This window comes from Triturus cristatus, chromosome 3_1 (assembly GCF_964204655.1).
Source record: "Triturus cristatus chromosome 3_1, aTriCri1.1, whole genome shotgun sequence".
In the NCBI taxonomy this organism is placed as follows: domain Eukaryota; kingdom Metazoa; phylum Chordata; class Amphibia; order Caudata; family Salamandridae; genus Triturus; species Triturus cristatus.
This window is the reverse complement of record NC_140583.1, coordinates 727665264-727691475: the sequence shown is the minus strand read 5'-3', so window position 1 is coordinate 727691475 and position 26212 is coordinate 727665264. Positions and strand designations below refer to the sequence as shown.

The following is a 26212-nucleotide window of genomic DNA, read 5'->3' as shown; positions in this document are numbered from 1 at the left end:
TATACATTAGTTTAGCATGGCACACTCATAAACATCTTTAGGTTCTTGTGTATGCGTTTTTGAATACTGTACATCTGGTGAAAAGTTACAAACTAAGAGCATTTGAGCCTAAACCTAACGACAGCTGTGTTCAGGAGGGAGAATATGAACTTTGTGACTAAATTCCAGTTTTAATACATGGGTTTCTCCTGAGAATGCTAAGAGGGTACTTGATGCCAATTGTGATAGGGTATTTGTATAGTTTCAGAACCCTTTGAGGCATACAACATCTTGAAGGAACTGATTTTTGAAAGTGCCAAGCCAGTTCACACCCAGTCTACCCCATCCTTGTACAATTCCTAATCAGCAAAGTAACAAACATCAACAACAACAACATTATACACACTTTTCCCAGCTCCTAGGGTTGCATCAACCATGTATTCCATACTCCCATCATAGTCAAGCATCTGAAACCATCATCTATGGCTAATAATCCATGCTATTCCCAGACTCGTGGATGTTATTTGCCAAAATGACAGTGGAAAATGGAGTTCATGGGCCCTTTGACTCCTAACTAATTCACAGTGAGTGGAATAGCATGATTTGACACCTATGACATTACAGAAAGAGATGTGTGTCCTTTTACCCTAACACAGAATGCTAAAACAACTTCAGTAAGTGTCATGTTCATATGATAACTAGAAAGTAATGAAAGCGGAATCTAGTGTAGATGCAACCTAATGACTAGATCAGACGCTGTAGCCTTATCTCAGACACTAAAGCTGCATTGCGTGTTCTGAATGGGTTATGAAACAAAGCATGGCATCTGTGAGTCAAGCTAATTTAAGATGGAGACTCAGTATCTGTGGCCTGAAATATTTGGATTGTTTTTGTATCCTCTAGACAAAGGGCTTCTTTGAGAGCGCGAACAGCAGCAACTGTATTGTAACAGGACAATACCTGTTGATCTTTGTTTTTGTGCTTGGACTCTGAAAGTCATGATATATATCTATGGTCTGGGCACAAGCTGGTTTGCTCCAACAGTCTTGTAAAAAATGTCCATTCAGCTCTATCAAACACTTTCTCAGCATTAACTGAGAGTAGTGTCAAGCATGTATTGGTGCCCTCTGCTATATCAGTCGCAGTTACTGAGAGGCCAGTATTGTCTATTTTAACAAAGTCTGACCTTTCCAGATGGGAGTAAGGTGAGTCATTAGGATATTTGTAGATTTCTTTCATCTTCATTCAACAAGGCTCTTTGTCTTTGAATCTCGGTCGGGTTTCATGAACAATATCAACGTAGACTCATAGACTGCACCTATATGTAGGATGTGATTGAAAACTTAGGCCAGAAGAAATACAAGCAGATTTTGACACTTTTTATAGAACAAGGTCTGGACTTGAAGCTTTGTTGCCAGGCAGCCTCTTTTTGGCTTCCACATCTGAAATAAGTTATTCAGATTGTGAAACAACTTCAGTGTCGATTGGAGGAAATTCTAAATCTGCCAAATAGTTTGCAGGGTTGCACCCTTAAGTTGTGTTCAGGAAAATGTAGTCATGGATGCTTTCTATGATATCTGACATTGACCCCATCTTATGCTATTACCATCAACAATACATTTGATGTAATTTGTTTGCACCTTTTTAGGTTTATGTGCAAGCAGATGATCTGCCTTATCTCCCCTTTTGTACTATATTACCCTTTCAGGGGGCTTTATGAGTTGCCTACCTACAGTCAGTTTTGTCATGACTGTAGGTATTGGGCTTCCAGATCTTCTTACTTTCCTAATTGCACGATTGTCACTATACATGAAATCTATGCCCACCATCCTCTTTGTTGCATCCCAGACGATATTCCAAGATACCTCATTCTCAACATTTTCCTGAAAGTATTGGTCTAAGGCACCTCAGATAGAGGCTTTCATACTGAGTCCCGAAACACAGTTTTGTAAACTTCTCCTGGAGGCTTTGAAGCTAGGATCTGTTGATTGCAGTCTAATCTTATATAGACTAGAGTATAGTCTGATAGGATTACTGTACTGTTGTGGTATATAGAACTATCACAGCCAGTGAGTGATTGATCAAGAAGAGTTCTGTTCTTTTTTAGAATTAATGCACATTTGAACAAAATTTGTAGGCCCTGTCCATTCTGCCACATATGAACCAAAGTCAAATCCTGTATACATTGAAACAGAGAGATTGGTGTTGGCAGTGAGTGTTGTCTAGAGTTTCGAACGATCCAAGTCAGGATTTGGCAAGATACTGGAGATGCCTCTCAATGCGAGTTCCTCTCTGATGAAGAAAGGCACAGTTGAAAATAGAGCATTATAAACCTCTTCCCTCCCGTCGTTAGGGGTGTAAATCAAAAACAGTGTAATCCTTGTCTGATTAAGGACAACCTGAAGGCCCATTTTAATATTGTGCACCCAGAGAAAAGGAGATGTCTCTTTGAAATAGTATCCAGACTCCATTGCTCTTGGTAGAGGCATGATTGTAGAGCCAATATGACCAGCTACTCTCCCAAAGTCATGTTCACAGCCCCCCATGTGACAGGAGTCCGAGTTCCCCACTTGCCACGTAGTGCTGCCCACATACATCCCTTTACAAATAGTTTTTCCTGCAAATAGATGCTAAAATAGTGAATTTCTTCAATATGTATGCAGACTGAGAAGGGGTGACACAGTCAATACAAGAAACAGATATTGTTCTAATACACAAACCGGTAAAGACCCTGAAGTATGTGCATCATACAGGCCTTTCTCCCGTCTTAATTTAGTAGTTACATTTTTCACTCAAATCTTTACCACCAGATCAGAAACCGTAATTTGTTTTCTAATTGAACAAGACCTACTGGATTTTATTAGAAGTAGAAAGAGGAGGGTGGAACATCTGTTGGAGAAGGCAACAAGAAAGTACATACCAATTCTTTTGATGGCATCAGGTACATAGAAGTTGTTCAGCAGCTTGAGATGGCCTTGTCTTAGAGCAGTCCTCAAAGAGACAGGATTGGGGCCAACATGTTGGTTTAGGTACTGGCTAGCTACAACATTCTGAGTGTTAGAGTTAGTCAGTGGAAGCTCATCAGACAGCTTTCTCCTGACATGAGGGTTGTGGCAGTGATCCCCACTTTCACCCCAGGTATCCGTTGTGGCGGTGGCATCATTAGCTATAGCACTATAGGATACACACCCATAAAAGGGACGGATTTCAGCAGAGAAGCATACAAAATAAGCCTCTACACTGCGGATATATTAATCATGCCGACAGAGCAGGAGCTGTTCACACCCATATTGTTGGGCCTAGCAATTAGGTTGTATTGGCTGCCAGAGAACAGGCTTAAATATCATAATGCAACCCACCTTCAGAAAATAGCATATTGGTCTGCTAAAGAAACTGAGACAAATGACTGTTGAAGGATTGACCTATAATGGCCAGGTGGCTATGGGGTATAGCACGGTGGGGGAAAAAGGCATAGACCACACAACACCTGTCTGGCCATGCCAGTGAATACAGAACTAGAGGTGTCGTAGAGCTGACATTGCTTCCATCGCACAACATATTTATCCTCAACAACCTCCACTTCTTGGCAGCAATAGCAGGGGACTCTTTAAAAACTGGAAAAGGGGGAGTGCAAAAAGGTATCATACTTCATCCCTCAAGCCAAAATCAAGACATTTTGAGAATGCAAGTCTCATTTCATTGTCACACAACTTGATAGACTACAATATTTACAGATGTGCCGCTGGGGCCTTTATCAGACGAGCAATGAAACTGCAACCAGACAATTAGCTAAATATGAAACTTGCATTAGACAATACGACGACTCTACAGACTTAATATCAGACATGTACAACATTCTTCAAGACAGTCAGCATGTACACACTTATGCATATCAAGAAAGATGGAGTTATATCTGGCTAGTCCTCCCAGGGTTAAGGACTGGTCTCAAAATATGACATTATTCCATGCATGTTTAGGAGCATATAGGGAGCATATGGGGATTCAGCTTATAATATTATGTACCACTCATACCTAACCATGTCTGTATAGGATCTTTCCTTCAGTGTCTGACAAATGCTGGAGATGTAATTTTAGGGTGGGCACCTTCCCTCACCTATAAAGGTAATGTACATACAATCCACTGTTTCGAAAAGAGATTCTTGGGCACATCAGGGTGCTTTCCAATACCAATTGATGCTGATCACTTTCAACTGGAAGTTAAAGACACCTTGAGCCATAGCACAATTGTTTTTCACACACTGGCAGTTGATGGAAATGGAGAAGCTTCCTCACAGTCTCATGGATACAGATACGAAATGTGGAATCCATTAATCACACATTGCATGAAACTGAAACGTTCTTGTTTTGCTCCTGTAGACCTGAAAGCCTTTCAGATATTCTTGTAGCCACTTCATGAAAGAAAATATAGTAATGAATCTGAGCAAGCTTCAGATATAGGCCTTAAAATCTTAAAAATAATGCTAGACCTGCAGATCAAGTGACTTGAACTATCTACTCAACCTAACTGCGATGCACTCGACCCACGAACTGGTCTCACAAAAGTTCTTCAAAACATTTTCAGCACCACCAATCCAAGAAACTGTGGCCCACAATATTGCAGGCATTCCATGTTAATTGTAAATATAACTCTCTGTACATTACATGCTATAAGCATGCATACCTCACATTCTTAGCTATTTCAAGAGAGTGTACCTACATGGCTAGTTACCCAGTCAAAAATGTTTGATAATGAGCGTCAAGCAACTGTATTGCCAATTTTTCAGGCTTCGGTAATACAAGAGGGCATTTTTCCCAGATCAGAATCAGCAGTGGCTAAATTATTACCAGTTGCACTGAAAGGTCACATGGATAAGAAGATTGATGTCACATTACTACTGCAGCCTCAGGTTGGCTACATATTTGGTGGATTTCACACCCGGTATGGCTTTTGGGTGGTTGGGAGAGTCAGTCACATGTTGGACGACTCCAATACCAGTTCTACCAATGATTCAGAGGCATTAGCCAAAAGCTATTTGTACAAGGCATACATTTTCACACAAAGAAGAACGCCTTCATAAGCGCTGCAAGACCAGCAGTCCAGCTGGTTCAGATTTGCTTTATATATTTTTAAGGCCCAAGCAGCGTCGCTCATGAGGCACTCCCTCCAGATCACCCACCAGACTCCAGACCAAACAGAACTCCGCTGCCAGACTCATCCTCGACCTCCCCAGACGGAGCCACATCAACCCCACCTCAAAAAACTTCACTGACTCCCCATTCAAAAGAGATGCCAATTCAAGCTGATGATCCACGCCTACGAAGCACTGCACAACCAAGGACCAGCCTACATCAACCATTGCCTGAACTACAATCACCCTACCAGACAACTACGCTCTGCCTCCCTCTCACTCGCCCTCACCCCCGCATCTACCGAAGCAACAGCAGAGGATGCTCCTTTTCCTACCTAGTGGCTAAAAACTGGAACGGCCTCCCTCTGCAGCTATGGACCACCACCTCTCTACTGGAATTGCAGAGAGCACTCAAGACCTGGCTGTTTGAGTCCCCTGAACCATCAAATCCCCCAAGCACCTGGATACGCTCTTGGGTAATGAGCTGTGCTATATAAATCCACTTGATTGATTCCCTCTCCCCTAAGGCTTATCCACTTTCTTAGGAAGTTCTACCAGACATTAGGTGGTGCAGGCAGGGTCTGTAATTATTCACACCTGCCACTTCAGAGAGTTACCAAAAACCTCACCTTGGCTTTGTTGGAAAGCAGAAAAATAACAGGAGCTGAGCCATCATATTTTATCAGTGGGAGCGTTGTCTCCTAATCATTACCACCCTAGGGATGGTTCAGTAAACCCCTTGCACCCTTTTTATTAGTGTAGTAAGTAAAACCTCACTTTCCAATGCCTGACAGGTGCCTATTGGTACATGACATAAGAAAACAGTTGCGCCAATGGCACCCATGTGGCTTTTGTATAATGAAAAGGTTGTCTGAAGCTTCATTAAGAACAAAACCTGGACTACATGGGGGTCAGCAGTACAAGGTCTCCTTGCACACCCGCACACACACCCTACTCCTACCCTTCAGTAGAAGCAATACAAGTTGCCCCAAACACAATAAATACAGCACACATAGAATGTTTCCAGTCCAGGGAGGACCTGACCTGGCAGTTCGGGCTGGACTGTTCCCATTGGACGCAGGGTCAAGACTGATTTGCATATGGCTGGGTCCAAACTGGAATGGCATGGTGAGCAAAAAAAAGCGATAGATTTAGGCCCAGATCTCTATACTGGGGTGAATTACATTGTTCTGCATTCTGTCCATCAATTCTTCTTTTTGCATTTGTCACCTGAATGGGACGGGTATGCCCAGACGTGGGTCCCGTGCTCTCCATGCCACTGGAGTCAAGCTATCCTGGCTGACGAGGGCTGAAATCCCGAAACCGGTCCTAGGATGCTTGTTTCCAGTCCAGGGAGGACCTGGCCCGGCAGTTCGGGCTGGACTGTTCCCATTGGGCGGAGGGTCAAGACTGATTTGCATATCGCTGGGTCCAAACTGGAATGGCAGGGTGAGCAAAAAAACGATGGATTTAGGCCCATATCTCTGTACTGGGGTGAATGTATGACATTGTTCTGCATTCTGTCCATCCATTCTTCTTTTTGCATTTGTCAAACCTGGGTACAACGCAATAAATTGTTCTTGGTTAATCCACCTGGAAGGCAGAGGAACCAGAGGTGCCGACGAACACTCGCACCAGGGTCAAGGCGCCACTGCACCCGCTGCTCTATAGCTGCACCCTTGGATAGAACAATTTTTTTTGTGTGCCCGAATATGCTTGCACAATATGCGAGAACGTCGCCCGCCCCACCATTTGTGCCCTGTCAGTAATCATTAGGTTGGTTTAAATAAAGTGTGTGTGAACCATATTGGCATGGCAGGTTGCCCCAGAACAGAGATGACTATATAGGAAAGCCACAGCAGAGAGCTAGCAACACCCGAGATGTATTGCTGCTATCAGTTGACAACATCTATGGGGAAACAGTGCATTCTCACATATAGGAACCTTCTGATACGTGCTTGCAGCGTACAGAAACCTCTCATGTTTAATTTTTAAAATGTTGATCCAACTGTAATATTAATCAAGTCCACATATAGGGTACACTTGTCAAGCAACCTAGCACTGAGTGTTAACATCCGCAGAATCACCTATGACCAAGGGCGTAGTCTGATCAAAGTTTAAATAAATTATTACAAGTTATGATAAAATCTATAGAGACAAATTGTTAAAATGGTTAGAGAACCATGCTGGACAGTTGATCAACCAATGACTGTCTCCATTTTGGAGACGGGTTAATATAAATATTCATAAGGAAGACAACGTTGTTTAATTGGACAACGTTTTTAATACCAATATAGCTTTGACAAAGGAAAAAGAAAGCTTTATGTTTGTTACTTTAAAACTGTGTTTTGTCGAATTGCAGGATGCCAGGCCCCAGGCTGCCCTGAGAAGAATGTTTAGAAGCAGGTACTTATAAGACTCAAAGCCCCAAAAGGTGGAAGCAGTTGTTAATCACGTTTCTTGCAAACACAGAATGTGACGTTTTAGAGAGGTGGTGCAAACATCACTATCGAGTGTACGTGTTTCGTGCTCTTGACATTACACAAACATAAGAGAAGCTCGTGCCCGCATGTACATGGTCATTCCTCAGAGCTGATTGAGCCCCTGTAGGCTGAGCCAGATGACAGTCTGGCTCAAGTTGAGGTCCTCCTCCAATCACAAGCCAAAAACAACCGAGATTGAGTACAGAGAGAGTGTTTGTATGCTGTGTGCGTGACTGTATGTGCGCGTGAGTGAGAAAATCCACATAATTGTGTTTTATATGACTCTTTTCCATCGCTACCACTTGTGATATGAGGGCTCTGCAGTCCTTAGCACCATCGCCGCAGGCTCTGTTTGAAGTCCTGTAGAGAGGGTAGCCCTGCCATCGCATACTTGGCTCAAAGACAGCTCACTGTTGTACGCAGGCTAGATCGAGGTATTCCTCAGAGGGTCCACTGGGGTAAGGGCGTGTACAGTGGTTACAGGGAAACTATTTCTCTAATAGCATTGCCATAAGGCTCGGGGTAGAGTGTTTCTCATCAGGGCATTCTTAAAAACACTCACTTTTACTCTTCAAGTAACTGATGAAGGTGAAACAATTGCGCGTGTTAATGAAATAAACATTCTTGAATTTCAAAGGCACGTTCTAACATGATGTTTTTTGCATTATTTCATAATATGCCAGCTGTTTTAGCAGAGGCCACCCGTAGGAGGCCTCACGGGCCAGCACAATAACAGTCGTCGGGGACCTGAAAAAAATGGTTTGGGCTGCTTCAGTGCGCCCAACCGCAAGGGAGGGGGGGAATATACCCCTCCCTGGGAAAGTGCGTGCACCACAGGTGGCACGAAAAGACCTGGCCAATTAGGTGATGTTTTGAACTCACTCCCCTCCCCCCCCCCCTCCCTCCAATGGGGGAAGCCGCCGCATGCCAGAAGGGGACAATGTGAGGCTATAAGCGCACCGGCATCCCAGCAGAGGTTACTTTTGGAAGCTGGGTGTGGTGCGCTGAACAACTTTCGGGAACGCTGTTTATCACCCTGTGAGTGATCGTGTGTGGACGTGCGAGGTCCGATACGTCTGGAAGTCAATACCTGGCGCAGGACTTTCTGGTGTTTTCTGTGGATGATGGGAGGGCATGGCAGCTAAGAAGGGGTACATTTGTTGGTGAGGAGGCACACCGGCAGGGTGGTGTTCAATAGGAAGGCCACTCAACTTATGGCAGGGTGAGTAGGCCGGAAGGGGGGAGCAAGCGGAGACGCCACTCGCAGCCCAGACCCGCCGAATGGCTGGGCACAAAATGGACAAACAAGGTAGCGAGTTCGGGCCTAACTCCAGGGAGAGGCTATCCCCCCCCCCCCCCCACGCAATCAGCATGAAAACCAACAGGGAACTTTACGACCCCATAAAACAGCATGTATAATGGCCTGAACAAACTATGATGTGTCACAAGTATGGTAGACAGATAACAGAACATGATTGTGATATGTCAGAAATGATTTATGAACTGTCAGCCATTGTCAGTTATGATCTGTCACGTGATTTGCAAGCCTGTCAAACTGATTTATGACTGCTAAATAGATGGATTAATGAACTGTCATGTCTATGATTTATTAGCTTGTCAAAATGATTTAGGACATCCCGTGACGTTGGTTCATGGCCTGGTCATAGCGGGTTATGACCATGGTTCTGTAACGCAAAAAGTAATTCGTACATGTTGCAAAATAAACTGCGGCCAACATATACCACAAGAAACAAGACACACACATGTTGGCAAACTTTATTGGAAAATATATGTGAAGAATGACATGTATAGCAGTTTTTGAGTGGGCCCAGTGTGGAGGATATAGCAGAGGCCACCCCCGAAGGGGGGCTCACGGCCGGCGCCATAACGGCCGCTGGGGACCGGTGAAAACCGATTTGGGCTGATTCAGTGCGCCCAAACACAGAGGGGGATTATACCCCTCCCCGGGAAAGAGCATGCACCAAAGGTGGCATGAAAAGACCTGGCCAATAGGTGCCCAGGTGATGTTTTGAACCCTCCAATAGGGGGAGGCCGCCGCATGCCAGGAGGGGACAATTTGAGGCTATAAGCACACCGCCATGCCAGCACAGGTTACTATTGGAAGCTCGGGCCGTTGTGCTGAACAACCTTCGAGACCCACCCACCCACTGCGAGCGGCTAAGAATGGGTACATTTGTTGGTAAGAAGGCACACCGGCAGGGCAGTGTGCAGGAGGAAGGCCACACACCTTGGGATGCCTTACGGCAGGGTGAGTAGGCCGGAAGGGGGGAGCAAGCAGAGACTGCGCCCGCTGCCCAGATCGCCCGAATGCCAGGGCTCAAAATGGACAAACAAGGTAGTGAGTTGGGGCCTAACTCCAGGGAGAGGCAACCCCATCACGCAATCAGCGTGAAACCCAACAGGGAACTTTATGACCCCATAAAGCGGCATGTATGATGGCCTGAACAAACTTTTAGGTGTCACAAGTATGGTAGACAGATAACAGAACGTGATTGTGATATGTCAGAAATGATTTATGACCTGTCAGCCATTGTGAGTTATGATTTGTCCATGACGTTGGATCATGGCCTTGTCATAGCGGGTTATGACCACGGTACTGTAACGCAAAAAGTAATTGTATATGTTTTAAAATAAACTGCGGCCAACAATTACCACCAGAAACGAGACACACACGTGTTGGCAAGCTTTATTGGAAAATATATGTGAAGAATGACATGTACGGCAGTTTGGGAGTGGGCCCAGTGTGGAGATTATTGGCTCTGCTCGAGCATGGACTCTTCCAGTCCGAACCCACCATTGGCTCGCCCTGTTAATTTGTTGGCTTGCCCACCTCTATGCCCTGGGTCCTTCTGGTCTGGAGCTGCAGGGAGGCGGCCACTGTCTCAATGCCCAGGAGGAAGAGAGCGAGTTGTGGCGGCTAGTGTGCTGCTGTGGATGACTGTTGCCGGCATTATCGCCACTTATGAAGTGTGACACAACTGGAATATGGCGCTGTACGATGCTCAACCAGTTTGAAACTCCACCACAAATCTGTACGTTAAGGTGACCAGGCGTCCATGTTTTTCAACAGTTGTCCCGTCAGATTTTATTAAAATTGGCTCATGTTCCGGTTTTTTGAGAGGGTAAACTGAAAACAGTGAGAGGCACTTCTTCAAGTGTGTCAAAGCACGGCTAGTAAGCAGCTGTTATGACTAAGCTTTTTAATTAACAGGTATGATGCTGTTTTAAAAAATTACATTTTATTTATTTTCCTAGTGCCTCTTCTATGTTTCTACGAGGATGAGGGCTGTCATTCTTTGCCACTTTAATAATGTAGATTTGTAGTCCTTCCTCTATTTTTGCAAAATGTCCCATTTTTTGGGTCGCATGATCTGGTCACCCTACTATACGTGGTTCTGGAATCACCAAACACAAGCGCTGGTAAAGGCAATTTACACGCTTCTCCTGCTAAATATCCCGCTCTGCTTCATTGTAATAGGCCAATCAGAAGCATGTAAGAATGCCTTTTTAAAGAACACTTTATCCACAAAGGAGAGTACAACTGTGAGCTGTCATATTCAGGGCCGTCTTAACAGCATTATAGGCCCCTGGGCAAAGCAGTGTACTGGGCCCTGTCTACACAACCACTCAGGAATAAAACTGTTTAACGGAAAATTAGTGTTAAATTCTGCATTTGGCCCCTATGCTTGTGGGCCCCCGGCAACTGCCCAGCGTACCCATGCGTTAAGAAGGCACTGTTCATATGGTAGGCTGATTGCAACGGGTTCAGTAGCCTGAGCCACGCTGAAATTACCCAATCAACACATTGTTCTTTCCCACCCTTCAAAGTTTTAATTATATTTTTACCCTGCTGCCTCCCAGACCCTTACCTGGCACTACACTAGCTGCAGTAAGTTGGCTATAGGTGAGTAAGCATGAAAACGGGCTCGTCCTGAAAGAAATTGGCTCGCCATAGCGAGTGAGCGAGAAGATTTTTGGAGGTCTGAGATACCATCAAATGGCAACTGGCGCAGTGAATTTTGGAAATACATGTCAGTTATGCTGTCTCAGTGGAGGGGCTGTGTTGCATTCAAGGGATAGGGGTGCACTTGCAATAACTTGACAGAATGATAGCAGCATGTGTAAAGTCGAAACTTTGATAAAGAGAATTTCCTGAAAAAGTACATTTATTGCCAACAAAATCACAATAAACAAGTATTGGCAATGCCAATATGTCTGGCTTTTGAGTGAAAGTGCCTCTTATATCACTGATGCGTGTAGACATTCAATAAGTCTTCATACACACAGTCTGTCACTCATTTTTGCACTCATGCATCCATTCAACAGTCCACTGCCTCATTCTTCCATCATACACAACCACAATAAATCACAAACAAACTCAACAACACGTGCAAGATAAATTAAAAGAATACAAGTAGAAAAAAGAAAACATGCTGACTTCTAAACACGGTGGGCATCTGTTTGCAATAACAAAACTAAGCATATCAGTGGATGTCTATCTTGGAAAGGTATTGTAAAAAGTAAAACAATCCTACACCATAGTTATTTAATGATCTCTTGGTTTAGATGGAGTGCCCATGTGGAATGTGGTGCACTGCAAATGAAATAAAGGGCAAGCAATTAACTTGTTAGCACTGCCTACAGAAGTATTAGACTAAAAAGAGAAGCAAAGAAATGAAAGGGGAACTATAAAAGGAGAAAAAGTACAACTAAATTACTGGCCAACCAGTCCTTTACTGAAGCACACTAATTTTCAGGTTGATATACACACGTGATCAAAAAATGCCATTAATCACAGGACAAAAGAGCCAATGACTGATGCAGACTGAACCATCACCTCATGCAGTTCGCAGTCATGGATGGAAGCAGAGGGTAAATGGCACTGAAACAGACCAGTAGCAGAACAGAGTGGTACCAAAGGCCTGTTGATGTTATCAATCACTTATCACCATAACCAACTGAGGGCTCCTGTACTGAGCATAAGCTTTCCCACAAGACAACTATTAGGCATACAGTCATAAAATGACATATTATACAGAATTACCGTTGGCAAAGCAAAATGCTCCTAAAGGGGCCTAACACGGATTCTGTCATTATAAATTATTCTTTTGTCAGAGGGGGTTACAAGCACCAAAATGCTTCCCTACTATGGTAATCTGTGAGATTCTGTGTATGAAAATACCAATCTGTAGGGCTCAATACAGATTAATAACAATCTACGCTAAAATTACTATTGACTTTTAACATATGTTTTTCACATTCAGTATGTCAGGCCTATTGCTTTTATCGTAACCTTTCATTATAAAGACTAAAACCTTTATCATTCATTGGCTTATCACCATAAGCAACTCAGACCTATTGTGTTGGTCCATAAACCTTCCCACAGGTAATTAACCATCAGGTTTAAAATAATGACATTACCAATTTGTACAAAATACAGCTGTCAAACAATACTAAATCCCTACAAATAGATCCTAATAAGGATGGCCATCGTACAAGTCATGTATCCACATTCTTTGTTTAGGTAAGATCACCAGCATCAAAACCCTTGCCCACTACAGTAATCTGCGAGATTCAATGTATCACAGTGCCTTCCTACATGCTATAGCACAGTGTAATAACAATCTACCCTTAAAAGCTGATTGCCTTTAACACATACTTTTCAGAGTAAGTAAGACCTACTTGCTTTATCACAACTTTTCATTTAAAAAGATCACGCCTAAAGAATCTGACCTAACTATTTCTCAGTGTACCGATACAGCCTGAACCTTTTACCAATGACTTGACACTATATACAGCACTATAGAAGTGTGCAGAAGCTGCTAACCATAAGGCATACATTTATAAAATTACTAATATGTACAAAATTACAGTTGACAATCGGATTCAGAATTGTGTTTATTTAAACCTTGCCCTATAAACCATCAACATAGTTGTATACATAACGACATCCTAAAACATAGTAAAAAATAGTTAAAAACACTACATCAATGTGCATACAATTTACAATTGATCAAAAGACTCATGCCACCCCACTAGTCCCTTGCATTTTAGTTGGGAGCTCTCTGAAGGACTCCTCTAGTGCGATTAAAAAATCCCTCTAATGCACATACCACATTTAAGCAACTCGTGTTTATCAGCAGAGTGATGGCTTGATCCCAATTAATAATTGTATTGCTGCTAAAAACTGGCTTTAAAAACTGTTCTGTTCATCTAAAAACCACAATCTGTTAAAACATGTAGCCCATTAAATTTTACTTTCAGTCCATATGTGCATAAGCCCTGCTCGTCTACATTACTGCTTTCGTCTTTGTATCTACGTAACACAAATTGAGCTCAACTCTAAATCTGAACACGGCATTCCTTAGCTTGGGGCTTGGAAGGGCCTCCATATAAGGAAACACATCATCATTACTCCAGCCCATGACCAAAAACTGGGTACAGGACCTCCTCCAAATAAAGCAGGTCCTCCTCTCTCGTGCTATTCCTTATAATGGCACGCTTAGGGATTGATTGCCCTTCCTTCCACCAATCTGTTTCCAGTGACAATGAAGCACAGAGCTTCCCTATTATACATTTAACTTGAAGGGTCCAGTTCAGTTATGTTTTTCGCTATCTCTTTTTTGCAAAGGTATGATATTTTTTTAGAATTACCTTCCGCATTCAATCTCTGCCAAAAGTTTAGCATAGCTTGCAGCACCTGGTAGCTCCAGGCTGTAAGTTGGCATTCTACCCTTATGGCCTTTATCGTTGTTGACGGTGGGAGAGAAAGGAGCCGTTTCATACATTTACTTTCCTCAGAATTCCAGTCCAGTTTGCCACCTAGGGTTAGCACTTCCACCACATACTGGAGTTGTGGCTGTATCTTTGCATTAAAAGCCGATAGTCTGGGGCGTAGGGACGGCCCTCCATATTTCCGGCTAAACTGTTTTAGGCCCCAGACCAACCATAATGCGGTTGATTTTAATGCTCCTATGTTGTCTTTCCAGTTCAGCTTGGTATCAAACCACATGCTCAGATATTTATATTTATCAACAGCATCAACTTTGTCTCCACCCAGGTGCCAATTAAAGACCTCCTTTCCTTTCTCCAGTCAGTTTTTTTCTTTAAGCAATAATTATGGAAGATATCCAATTTAGTTTGGAGTCCCAACTCTGTCATATCCTCTGTCACCAGATTGTCTGTGTATAATAGGCAAGAGTAATGGGTACTGCCCGTCTTTGGCCATAAGCATCCAGCTTTGCGTAGTGTGTTTGGTAGGTCAGACAAGAAAAGGCAGAACAATAGAGGGAGCAGGACACAGCCCTGCCATAGGCCATTCCTTATCTGGATTCTCTTTGATAAGGTCCCTCAGATATCTATGATCACTTGGGTCCAGTTCTGTCTGTACAATTCTTGGATAACAATATACAGTATCTTAAAAGGGTCTAACAACAATCATCATATTGAAATTGTACTCCCAAGGTTTGTCAGATTGGGTGACCAACACTATAACTCTTGCCTACAATGCTAATATGTGAGTTTATATGCAATCAAATATCTTTCTAGGGCATGTAACATAACGTTACAAGATTACAGTTTTAGATGCCCTTTGGCTTTATCATATGCTTTTCAGAGTAAATAAGCCAGGCCTTCTGCTTTGTCATAACGTTTCATAATGAACAGGCCAGATCTATGGCATGAGGCATAATATTTCACTGCACCAAACAAGCCTATAGCTGTTAACCACATAGGTTACAACCTTCCTCATATATATGCTGCTGCCAGAGAAAAACACTGTAAATTATCTAGTTATCTAAGTCACTTTATTAGCAATACAGTGTCACGTGTGTCCCTGAAAGTTAAAGCTCAGGCAGCTGGATAAATAACCAAAATGATCACAGCTGTGTGGAGGGCAAACACTTTTTCTGTGGAAGCATACAACGTCAGCCCGATCAAAACATGTACCCCTGGCTCCCAAATGTGGGAGGAGAGAAACCCCCTGTCCTGGTTGTTCTCACATAATTGGCGACATCTGCGTGTCAAGCCAGACCATAAAAGTGCTGTCCAATGAAAGACTAAAAAAAGACAAGCATTTGCAATGCAATAGGTCTTGCATTATAAAAGTGTGAGCAGTAGGCATTGTTAATATTAATGCAACACTAGCTATTGGCATTGTAAATGATAATGGCATTTATTTATGTTTGATAAAATAGATTAAAAAGGCATTGTCATGAACAATGCCAATAGCTTAAACTTTTGCAAATGCGAGACCTAGTGCATTGCAAATGCTTATTTCAGTACTGCAGGCTTTCTTTAAAAGTTTTAGTCACTACTCAAAATGAAATCCATTTTATCAGCGTTGCCAGTGCTCCTTTATGTTTAATGCCATAAATGAAGCACAATGTTCTAAGCAGATTGCTAAATATCATCTCCAGCCCCGATCACAATGTCTCACTTCATGCTGGACAGTGGGCACCCTGTTTTCATGCCGCGCAAAGACGGGGTGAGCTAATGCACAGACTGAGGTCTGTCAGCCTCCGAGGCTCAAAGCATTCCTTGCAACAGTCCGCTGTGTCAAGGTATTGCCATGTGTACAGCACACACTCTGCAACAGCAAGTGGTTTCAAAGTTGGGGGTGACTTCCCAAACTTTCCCGCGGTGTTCATAGTGTTTGGTGACAGCGTATTTATGCTGACAGCCCAAAAAACTGTTTGTGGTTGTGTGTGTGTGTTGTGTGTGTGTGTGTTGTGTGTGGTTGTGTGTGGTTGTGTGTGTGTGGTTGTGGTTGTGTGTGTGGTTGTGTGTGGTTGTGTGTGTGTGGTTGTGTGTGTGTGCATGTGTATGTGGTTGTGTGTGTGTGTTTGAGGTTTTGTGTGTGGGTGTGTGTGTGTTTGTGGTTTTGTGTGTGTGTGTTTGTGTGTGTGGTTGTGTGTTGTGGTTGTGTGTTGTGGTTGTGTGTGGTTGTGTGTGGTTGTGTGTGTAGTTGTGGTTGTGTGTGTGGATGTGCGTTTGTGTTATTGTGTGTGTGTGGTTGTGTGTGTGTGGTTGTGTGTGTGGTTCTGTGTGTGTGGCTGTGGTTGTGTGTGTGGTTGTGTGTTTGTGTTATTGTGTGTGTGGGTGTGGTTGTGTGTGTGTGTGTGTGGGTGTGTGTGGTTGTGTGTGTGTGTGGTGTGGGTGTGGTTGTGTGTGGTTGTGGTTGTGGTTGTGTGTTTGTGTTATTGTGTGTGTGGTTGTGTGTGATTGTGGTTATATTCGATTTGATGAGAGTTAAGCAGAGATGTCTGCATTCAAACCACTAGCGAGTAATTGTAACTTTGCATCTACACATATCCCTTGTAATAAATACAAGAGGAACATTTACGAGGCTGGTAAATAAGATATACTTTCGACAGTAAGGTACTGTCATTTCTTTCCCAGTTAAATAAAAGGTGAGTACAAATATGTGCATGTTATAAGGCAAAACTTAAAGGCCAGATACAATTGGGAAGCAATCTGGTATATTTTGGGAACCAAAGGAATTGTCAGAGTATTCCCCGTTTCCTTGAATGGACAAAATAGATGCACCATTTTTCTCACGATTGGATTTAAAAACCATTATGCTTGCGACTTTGAATCTAGATAACCGTTGTTTTTTTCTTAATTGCAACAAATTGTAAGATGTCATTAAGGAAGCTTTTACGGAGAGGTCAGGGGTTCGAGAGTAAATCCACATGCAAACAAGCATTGGCTGCGCGGCTCACTGAGAACATCAAAGTGGCCGAAAGGGGAGAAAGGAGGGGTGAGTGCAAGCCGAGGTGACAAGAAGGGCTGGGCGAGAAGGGAGGGGTGAATGCCAGCAGCAGAGGAGCCTGATTAAAGCTGACGAAAAGGGAGGGGGAGAAGGGAGAAGGGAGTGCGAGCAGCAGCTGTGCACGTGCAAGCCATTGTGTACTCAAGATTTAGGCCTGGGTAGCACTTTGAAAACCTGTATACTAAATGCTCTCCGAGCAGCGCATGCGTGCTGGCTCAGCGAGACCTAAAAAGCTATATCAACTTGAAGTGCCTCTACATTGATCATATAGAACAGCCACAGCTGCGAGGCTGTGGCACCAAAGTAATATTAGTAATAAGCATCACCAACGCAGCATGATTTATCACTCAAATGTCAGCTTTAAATATATTTTTGCAATTAAACCATTTTTCTCCTAACATCTGCATTTGAGGTCTGAAAATACACATTTTGTCTCTAAGATACTCTTTTCAATTATGGTGTACATATATTATTTAACCAAGCTAAAGCTTTTAATTTAGTGGGCTTGGCTACACACAGGAGAGCTACATACAGGTAGCTGGAAAGCTATCAGTAGCTCACAAGCTACTTTTTGGAGAAGCCTGTTTTACACAAACTGTTTTACTCTTGGTGATAGAAAGGGCAGTGTTCATAAACTAGCGTACCTGTGCTTTAACTGAAAAATAGATTGACGAAGTCAGAGAATGTGGTGGATTATTTAACCTTCAGCACAGTATGTGCTGCATAATTTGTATTTCATTGTGGTATAATTTAGTGAACCCCACACATAATTCGACCTTCTACTACCGCATAATTCCAGTGTTCCCAAAAGTAGGCTATCCTCTCTATACAAGGTGTACCTTCCTAATTGTTTAGGTGTTTCTTCATGTTCACAATAGGAAAATGATTATAGAACAGTTACGTATTTTATAAACACAAGTGCTTAGTTTGCATTAAATAGCTGCAAAATTTTACTCTGAACTTTGCACGCAGTGTATAAGATGTGCTTTGGTGCCATGTTTAAGACACTAATATAGCTTCACAGCCCGCTGCCGCGGGCTATACCACTTGTTAAAGGCCCTGAACCCGAGTCACACGCCTGAGCCGCAACTGAGGGCCTATAACAAGAAAGAGGGCATTTAACAACCAGTATAGCCCAAGGCAGAAGGGCTGTAAGGCTATTAGAACATTCCACCCACTGAGGATAGAATGTTCCAGATTAAAACAGAAAGACAAACATTGGAATGTTGGAGCAGAAGATTTATACCAGCCATTTTAAGTCCAGAGCTACTCCATTGGTTACAAAGGTGCTCTCAGCATTCCAATGTTCTAATGCCCCTATATTTACTTTATTGCTTTTTGAAAAGAGTGTAATTAGAAGCTTGACAAATTGAAATCTGCTTTGGGGTGAGGCGCACAACCAGGCCTCCTTAAGTGACCGAAGTGGTGCTGAGGTGGTGCGGGGAAGGGCAAGAAGCAGAGAGATCCTGTCGACATTGTTTGGGAAAAATGGGCTCTGTCGCTTGGCTAATTGTAACCATCCATGCACGTGCGCTCGGCGCATTTGTAAAGCGTGCTTGTCTTGTTGAATTCTTGAGACTTTAACCTCTTGGGATCAACACTTCAGATTTCAGTGGGACAGGAGGAGGGGAGGCAGTCGTGAGGAGCAGCCTTTCCCATTCATTCCCTTCTAATCCCTCATTACACACTACTTTGCCGCCTGCAGCGCCTTGTGTGATGCCTCGGGCAGCCTTCACCAGAACACAAGAGATTACATTGAGCTAACTTCACATTTTTGTGTGGGGGATGAGGGGGAGGCAGGTGTCGGAGTTGAAGGGAGGTGGTGAAGTGAAAAGGTGAATTGCTTGAAAACGTGAACGAAACACTTTCGCCTCAACACAGAACAAGCGCTCGCCATGACGTTTGGCTTTTTCTGCCATCCCACTTGGACGGCCGCGCCTGTTAAAAGGTTTCTTATCTTTATGGGGCCATGTGTTTGTCCCCATAAAGATAAGAAACCTTTTGCAGCAGAAGGAAGGCAGGCGAGCCCGTCCAAATGGGACGGCTCAAAAAGCAGAGCAAAAACGTCACCAACAGCTCTTTCCCAATGGCTGGCCGCTGTTTAGCATAAATGGTGACGCCGGCCAATGGGAAAGAGGGGCGGGGCTCAATGCCCCTTACTAAAAAATCCCATAAACATTCAATCTCGCCAGCGAGACTGCGCATGTGCGCAGCCTACGCTAGCGAGACCTAAAAAAGCAGCCAAATCATGCTACAAGTATAAGCAACAAAACAATTGAAACATTAGTTTCGCATATCTAAGTGAAGGGAACACCTCCCTCAGTGTCTTTGGGGCCCCCAGCGTAGCATAATTGTACAGAACCTAGGCTCATAAATGTGAAGTCGCAACAAGTGGTGCTGTGTATCGCTTAGGTCGTCTAATGCTCCTCCAGTAGCCTAAGCAAGAAGCAAACCAATACAGTTGGCTTATTCAATTAGGGAACCAGGACAACTGCCCCAACCAAGAATACTTATCAGTCTTCATCAGATAGGCATGGAATGGATCCTTTACTTGTCTTCTCTACCATGGGTCGCTCGCTGTTCTCTCTGTATTTCCTACATTCAGATGTGCCTGTGAGGTATAGATTGTTCCATGGCTTGATCGTCGTCTTTCAGGAATAAGATTTGTTTTACCCCCTACGCAGGTCGAGCTGACTGTGCCTTTCCATTAAGGGAAACATTATGCGGAAGGAAAAGCCCCACGTGTAGTGGATCTTTATGCTGTACAGGTGTGTGGGGATCAGTTTCACTTCTCAGTGGTGTCACCACCTATACATCTTGATAAAGGGATATTATGATCAGCAGTCAGATATTTTTCAATTTGAATATATCGGCAGACCTTGTGAGCGAGGCCTGGAATAATGTTACTATCTTCGATGTCCTGCAAGATATGTCAGAAAAGCTGTTGGACATAGGATGTCAGGTCAGCATTGGGGATTTCATATTTTATTTCACAAATGTGGCTGTTATTGTGTCTAATCTTGTACTCTCCGTTATGAACCCTCTCCAGGAGAAACAGATGTTTACTTTTCAAGTGCATTGCTCACTGTGCCAGTTTGTCTTGGGAATGATCCTGTTCACCCATGTTCGTTTCCACCTGATCTGAATGAGTTTCTACTTCTTCCAGGAAATGATCATGATCTTTCAAGGATTTATTAGTCCTGTCTCATGGCTAGTAGTGATTTCTTGAATTCCTGCATGATGAACTGTATATTCCCCTACCGTGAGGGTGCTTGTTGGTGTGGGGTTTCACACCAGAGAGCAGAACAGTCCGCCTCAACTCTCCTATTGGATTTCAAGGATTATAAGTGAATTTTGATAGATGTATCTCAGAGTTTTGGACTTGCTAGCTGCTATTGTACACCCCCCAGCTGTGAGGTGAGTAGAGGGTCAATGTGCAAGCAACATCAACTCGTGGATCCCTAGTGAGGTTAGCGATCTTGGGCCTGCGTCAGAACAACCCCTCCAGGAGCACTCATTACCACAGGATCTGGCTATAGAGAATTACATCTGAATTGGGGCTCTCATTCGAATTATCAATGTCATAGGTTTGCCAGGAATTAATAAACTAGCAAGCAGCGCAGATTGAGCCCTGACCCACTCTTTGTAGAACTGCTGTAGTCCAGTTGCTAAATTATAGATGGTCTCATCTCGCTCTTTCAGCCCCATGGAAGGGGGGGGATTCATGCTCCAGGCGTGAGCTTCAGGCCTTGCTGATCTTCTCTCTCTCTCTCTCTCTCTCTCTCTCTCTCTCTCTCTCTCTCACTAGTATCAGTCATGAAGGATGGACCATGAAAAATCTCCAGAGCCACCTCCCAGTTGGTGATGAGGCAGCACACCACCAAGCGCAATCCGGCTGACTCCCACAAGCTGCAGTCGTATTTCGCTATTCCCCAAAGCAGTGGGTGAGGCCTTTCCCAGGCAGGGTTCAAAAGCTAGATCCATGGGAGCACTCCCACCACTCCTGCACACCTTCACATGCCACTTCGTTGGTCGAGGGTGCAACACATTGAATTCCAAGCCAATCACTCAAAGTGGAGATGGCATCGCTAGTGGCAGTTGTGCTTGGTCATCTCGGGTTCAGCGAGCCACATGCCAGGGCGTGGGGGACCTGTGCTTCTGAAGATCCCTGTGAGGTTTTTGACTCATCCCTTCCAGCCATGGTTTCCACTGGATCCCATTCGCTGCCTTATCATAGCAGAGTAACAGCTGGCATCACCAGATGAAAATTATAGGTAAGAAACAGCCATGCCGGCAGCCCCAGCTTGGAGCTCTGCAGACACATCTTGCACTTGATAATGTTCACCTATCTCCACTCTGGAAAACCTCAGCACTTTCAAGCTTGACAGCACACAGTTCTTCCTAAAGCTAGTAAAACAATCAGACACGGACACGTCACAACTTACCTAAAGCTTGAGGGCAACAGCCACTTCGCATTCTCCAGGGTTCCAGCCTCTAGAGCTCTTGTGTTGTGAGGACACAACTATGCCAGTGAGCTTTACATTTGGCTCACAAGACACTTATTCAGCAAATTACAACGGATGCAGAATGGGGCAGCAAGACAAGTGCTACTGTTTGTCGGCACAACCAACCCCTTTTTGTCTTCAAGGCCTTGCACTGGCTCTCTGTTACTAGAAGAATCTCATTCAAAGCTTTCTGCATTGACTATCGGGCGCTCCAAAGAAAGCAACCCATCTCTCCTCAACAGACTTGCACGCCCTGGAACACGCTGCTGAATAAAATAATGATAATGAGCAACCAGCTTGAGATTGAAAGGTTTATAAAGATCTAACAGTCTGCTAGTCTGTACTTAAACTAGTCAGTATATGCACGTCTCTGTTCTATTTCTCACACTCTTTTAGCTGCAGCCCCTCCCATAATACTGCTCTACATTACTTCTCAACATGCTTATGCACAGTAGTGTTCAACACACCGTGCCTACACTGTATCTCCAAACCTCACCAAGCACTTCCCATAGAGGTCAAACTAAAACAAACTCACTATTAACCATGCACTCCGAAGGGCACCCAGGAACCCAATACAAATTAGAGATGTTCACAGCTTTGGCAGGAATACAAAGCATAATATAAATCATACAATTGGAGTAGCTGCTTACGTGACCATCTAAAATGCATTTTGGTCCTGCCAAGGGGTGAGAAGACGCTATACAAATACCAATAAAGTATAATGCACACAGCTCATTCAAGCAGCTGGGCTCTGCCTTTTTTCAGCCCATAGTTGGGACTTTTGTCCCAAAAACCATTGTGCAGCTACACATTACATTTGCAAGGTACCTTGTGAGATGACTCGCCTAATGACAGATTTAGTACTTCAGTGCTAACATCTGGTTCACTTGGCAGTTCAGCACTGAAGTCTGTCCAGCAGTGTAACATTGCTTCTTTTCAGTCTATGTGGTGTTTTCCCCACATGGTACTGGAAAGAAGCATTTAACAAAACCTACACTCACTGTTTTCATTTATGGTTAGCTTGCACAACAGTCAAATAGGCTAGTTATTTAGCCAAAACTCTTACTATTGTTTAGGAAAAGGCACCAACTGTGTTTAGTGGTCCACCTGCCCCTGGGTCCAAAACTCCCGCTATGTAGTTAAATCAGTTAACTAGGGGTACATGTGAAAAAGATTGTTTTCCTACAGTCATACTTTGCATGTCATAATCCTCAGATTATCCTAAGAAGTCTGTTCTCTTGGCCCCTGTGCATCACTAAACCTTATGTCCATCAGCAGGCCTTGCTTTACATTGGTTTAGCATGAATGTGTTTGGTTGGAGTTGAAAACTGTTGACATCAAACATATCCGTGTGTGTCTCTGTTTATTATCCTTTGTAGGGAAAGCCAATTGACTTTGTGGATGTGAATGAGGGCAACTCACGTTGGATCCAGGACTTCCAGCTGAAACCATATGCCAGCCCAGCCAAGTTGGAGTCGATTGATGGTGAGTAGTGTATCAACAGTGCAGACTACCTTTCTCTACCCCTCGTGGTTACAGTGAACTGCCAGCATAGCAGTGTAGCATTTGGCCTAGGTAAAGGGGATATCCCACCTAAAGTGAAATCAAAACAGGCTTGAGCACCTTAATGGGCAACCTGTGGGTTAGAAAGACGATCAGCCTAACTGAACCCCCAGCGAGCGGGGGGCCTTTCATTACTCTGCTCTGAAACAGAGAAAGCTCTTGCAGCGATGCAGATTTTTTTCTGTGAATATTTCCGAAGAGAGCAGTGCATGACATTCCATGTTTCTAGATAATACTAGAAATATGTATTTATAAGATGTTGTTTGCTATAACTGTGCAGAAGTGAGTACTAGAAGTCAAATCAGAAATGAAAGTCTTTTTCCAACATCCGCAGCCAAAATACATACTGATGGCTAATGTATTTTCTCAGGTATTGGCAAATCATTTTGTTACATCACAAATTCATTTGTCCAAATAGTAAACCAAAAACAATTGCACCGTCACTTTTAATGTGGTTACCCCAGTTGACTGTAAAGTATTGTGTCCGACAAGCACAGTCTTGCTCCGTTCACTCTTATGCTCTGAGTTTCAGTCGACAGCACTCTGCCTCTCCCTACCTACTAGCAGATGCATTGGCAAAAAAAGTGATTGAATATTTACTTGATTGCGTTGGGAAAGTAGTTTTCCTGCTCCTCAATGCAGCGCATGCGTGTGATGTCAAACTTTGAAGGTCCTAGAACATAACTTGAAGGATGGCGATATGAATGGTGTTTTGTATGATGTTTAGAAGTTGTGTGTACCAGAGCAAATGTTTGGTGCAACCATTAGGGTTGCAGTGTTGCTCACTTAGATGTCTTGGTTATTCTCTGTACCAAAATGTCCCTGTAACACCAACCATGCCTTTGGCAGGCGACCTCTCATCTGTGTTGGAAGGATCTCTGTGGGATGTACACGAAAGGCAGAAGGGGGTCCATTGGTGTCTCTTACACAATAATAGGTGCATTGAGGAGCATTGCCTCAAGCATACTGTCTGTTTCACTAGTTATTATTCTAAGAGTGATGCGTTTTAAATTGTTACTTATATCATGATGTCCCTGTTTTATTACAGTTATCTCTATATTGTCGTTCTTAACACTCAAAACGGTGTAGGCGTCTTGCTTCCATGCTTCGGTTCCCTACAGATTTCCTCCTTTTAAAAAACAATATATATCCTTTTTGGTGTCTTCTTTTCATCGTTGAGATTGCTCAATATGAGCATTTATTAGGCAGTGTAGCTATAACCCCTGATGTCCAGGTATTACCTGGTCTCCCTGTCTTGATGGCACTTACTTCATTTTCATGGAGAAGCGAAGGGTCCTCCTTTTATCTGCGCCTTACACATTTGTCATAATTTTACTGTACCTTTCACGCTCTGAGCAGGTATAATTTGCATTAAAAGGGCAATTGTTCATTTTCCTCATCAAAACTGTTTTCGCCAAAAACGTTAATGGCTAAACATTGTCTTTCTACTTTTTTTTGCTGTTTATTTGCATTCATTTTAGTAATGTTTTCTTTAGGATAAATGTAAGTATATTTGACAGAATGACAACAAAGTTGTTATCAGCACAAGCCCTCCAAAGTGGCCAGACAAATGTTTTCTGGAGCTGCCTATCTATGCCACTGGGACTCCACCAGAGACACCACAGACGTTTTCAGCAAACCGCTCCTGGAGATGCTCAGTGTGCCTCTGCACATCTTGCCTCGGGGTTCAGACCTGACCCCATATTCAGGGTACCTGCAGACCTCTTCCAGAGGCTGTGCCTATCTTCCCTACTTATTACCTGTGTTTCCTGCCTCTTGCCCAGGGGTTCAGACCCCATATTCAGGGTACCTGCAGACCTCTTCCAGAGGCTGTGCCTATCTTCCCTGCTTATTACCTGTGTTTCCTGCCTCTTGCCCAGGGGTTCAGACCCCATATTCAGGGTACCTGCAGACCTCTTCCAGAGGCTGTGCCTATCTTCCCTGCTTATTACCTGTGTTTCCTGCCTCTTGCCCAGGGGTTCAGACCCCTTTATTCAGGGTACTTGCAGACCTCTCCCAGAGGCTGTGCCCATGTTCCCTGCCTATTACCTGTGTTTCCTGCCTCTTGCCCAGGGGTTCAGACCCCTTTATTCAGGGTACCTGCAGACCTCTTCCAGAGGCTGTGCCCATGTTCCCTGCTTATTACCTGTGTTTCCTGCCTCTTGCCCAGGGGTTCAGACCCCTTTATTCAGGGTACTTGCAGACCTCTTCCAGAGGCTGTGCCCATGTTCCCTGCGTATTACCTGTGTTTCCTGCCTCTTGGCCAGGGGTTCAGACCCCTTTATTCAGGGTTCCTGCAGACCTCTTCCAGAGGCTGTGCCTATGTTCCCTGCTTATTACCTGTGTTTCCTGCTACTGAAGTCTATGAACCCCAGAGCCAGACGTCACCACGTGAGCCAGAGAGTCTTTAATTATTTAAGACCCTGTCCCATTGTTCAGTCAAAATATAAATTCGTTCTCCCAGAAAAGAATGTGCCTCGACCACTCCACAAAAGTAGGCCCAGTGACATTTAAATTATATTGGCAGAATTTGTGCAATTTTGGAAATTTCGCTTGTTATGCCAAATGCCAGCATTTACTAAAGTTGCGTAATTACCCCTCCATTTACGGAAAAAATATAGTGCAGGAGTATAGGAACAACACAGATAGCCAGAACATGAATGGTTGTTCGCCGGAATTGTTTTTTGAGCTTTTTACATGAAATGCTTCCTCACAAAACTGACATAAGGGCACATTTAGGGTCAAATATAGTGCTAAATG

The 26212-nt window shown here is 43.7% G+C and overlaps 1 protein-coding gene across 2 annotated transcripts in view; it reads left to right on the top strand.

Annotated features, from left to right (window-relative positions):
• The window catches only part of GATD1 (glutamine amidotransferase class 1 domain containing 1), a 100680-nt gene that overhangs the window by 12313 nt on the left and 62155 nt on the right, over nucleotides 1–26212 (top strand). For both annotated transcript variants that reach the window (XM_085644865.1, XM_085644866.1), the window contains exon 3: nucleotides 23269–23374. In XM_085644865.1, the coding sequence (XP_085500991.1) occupies nucleotides 23269–23374 (106 nt within the window). The remainder of the gene's footprint in view (nucleotides 1–23268; nucleotides 23375–26212) is intronic.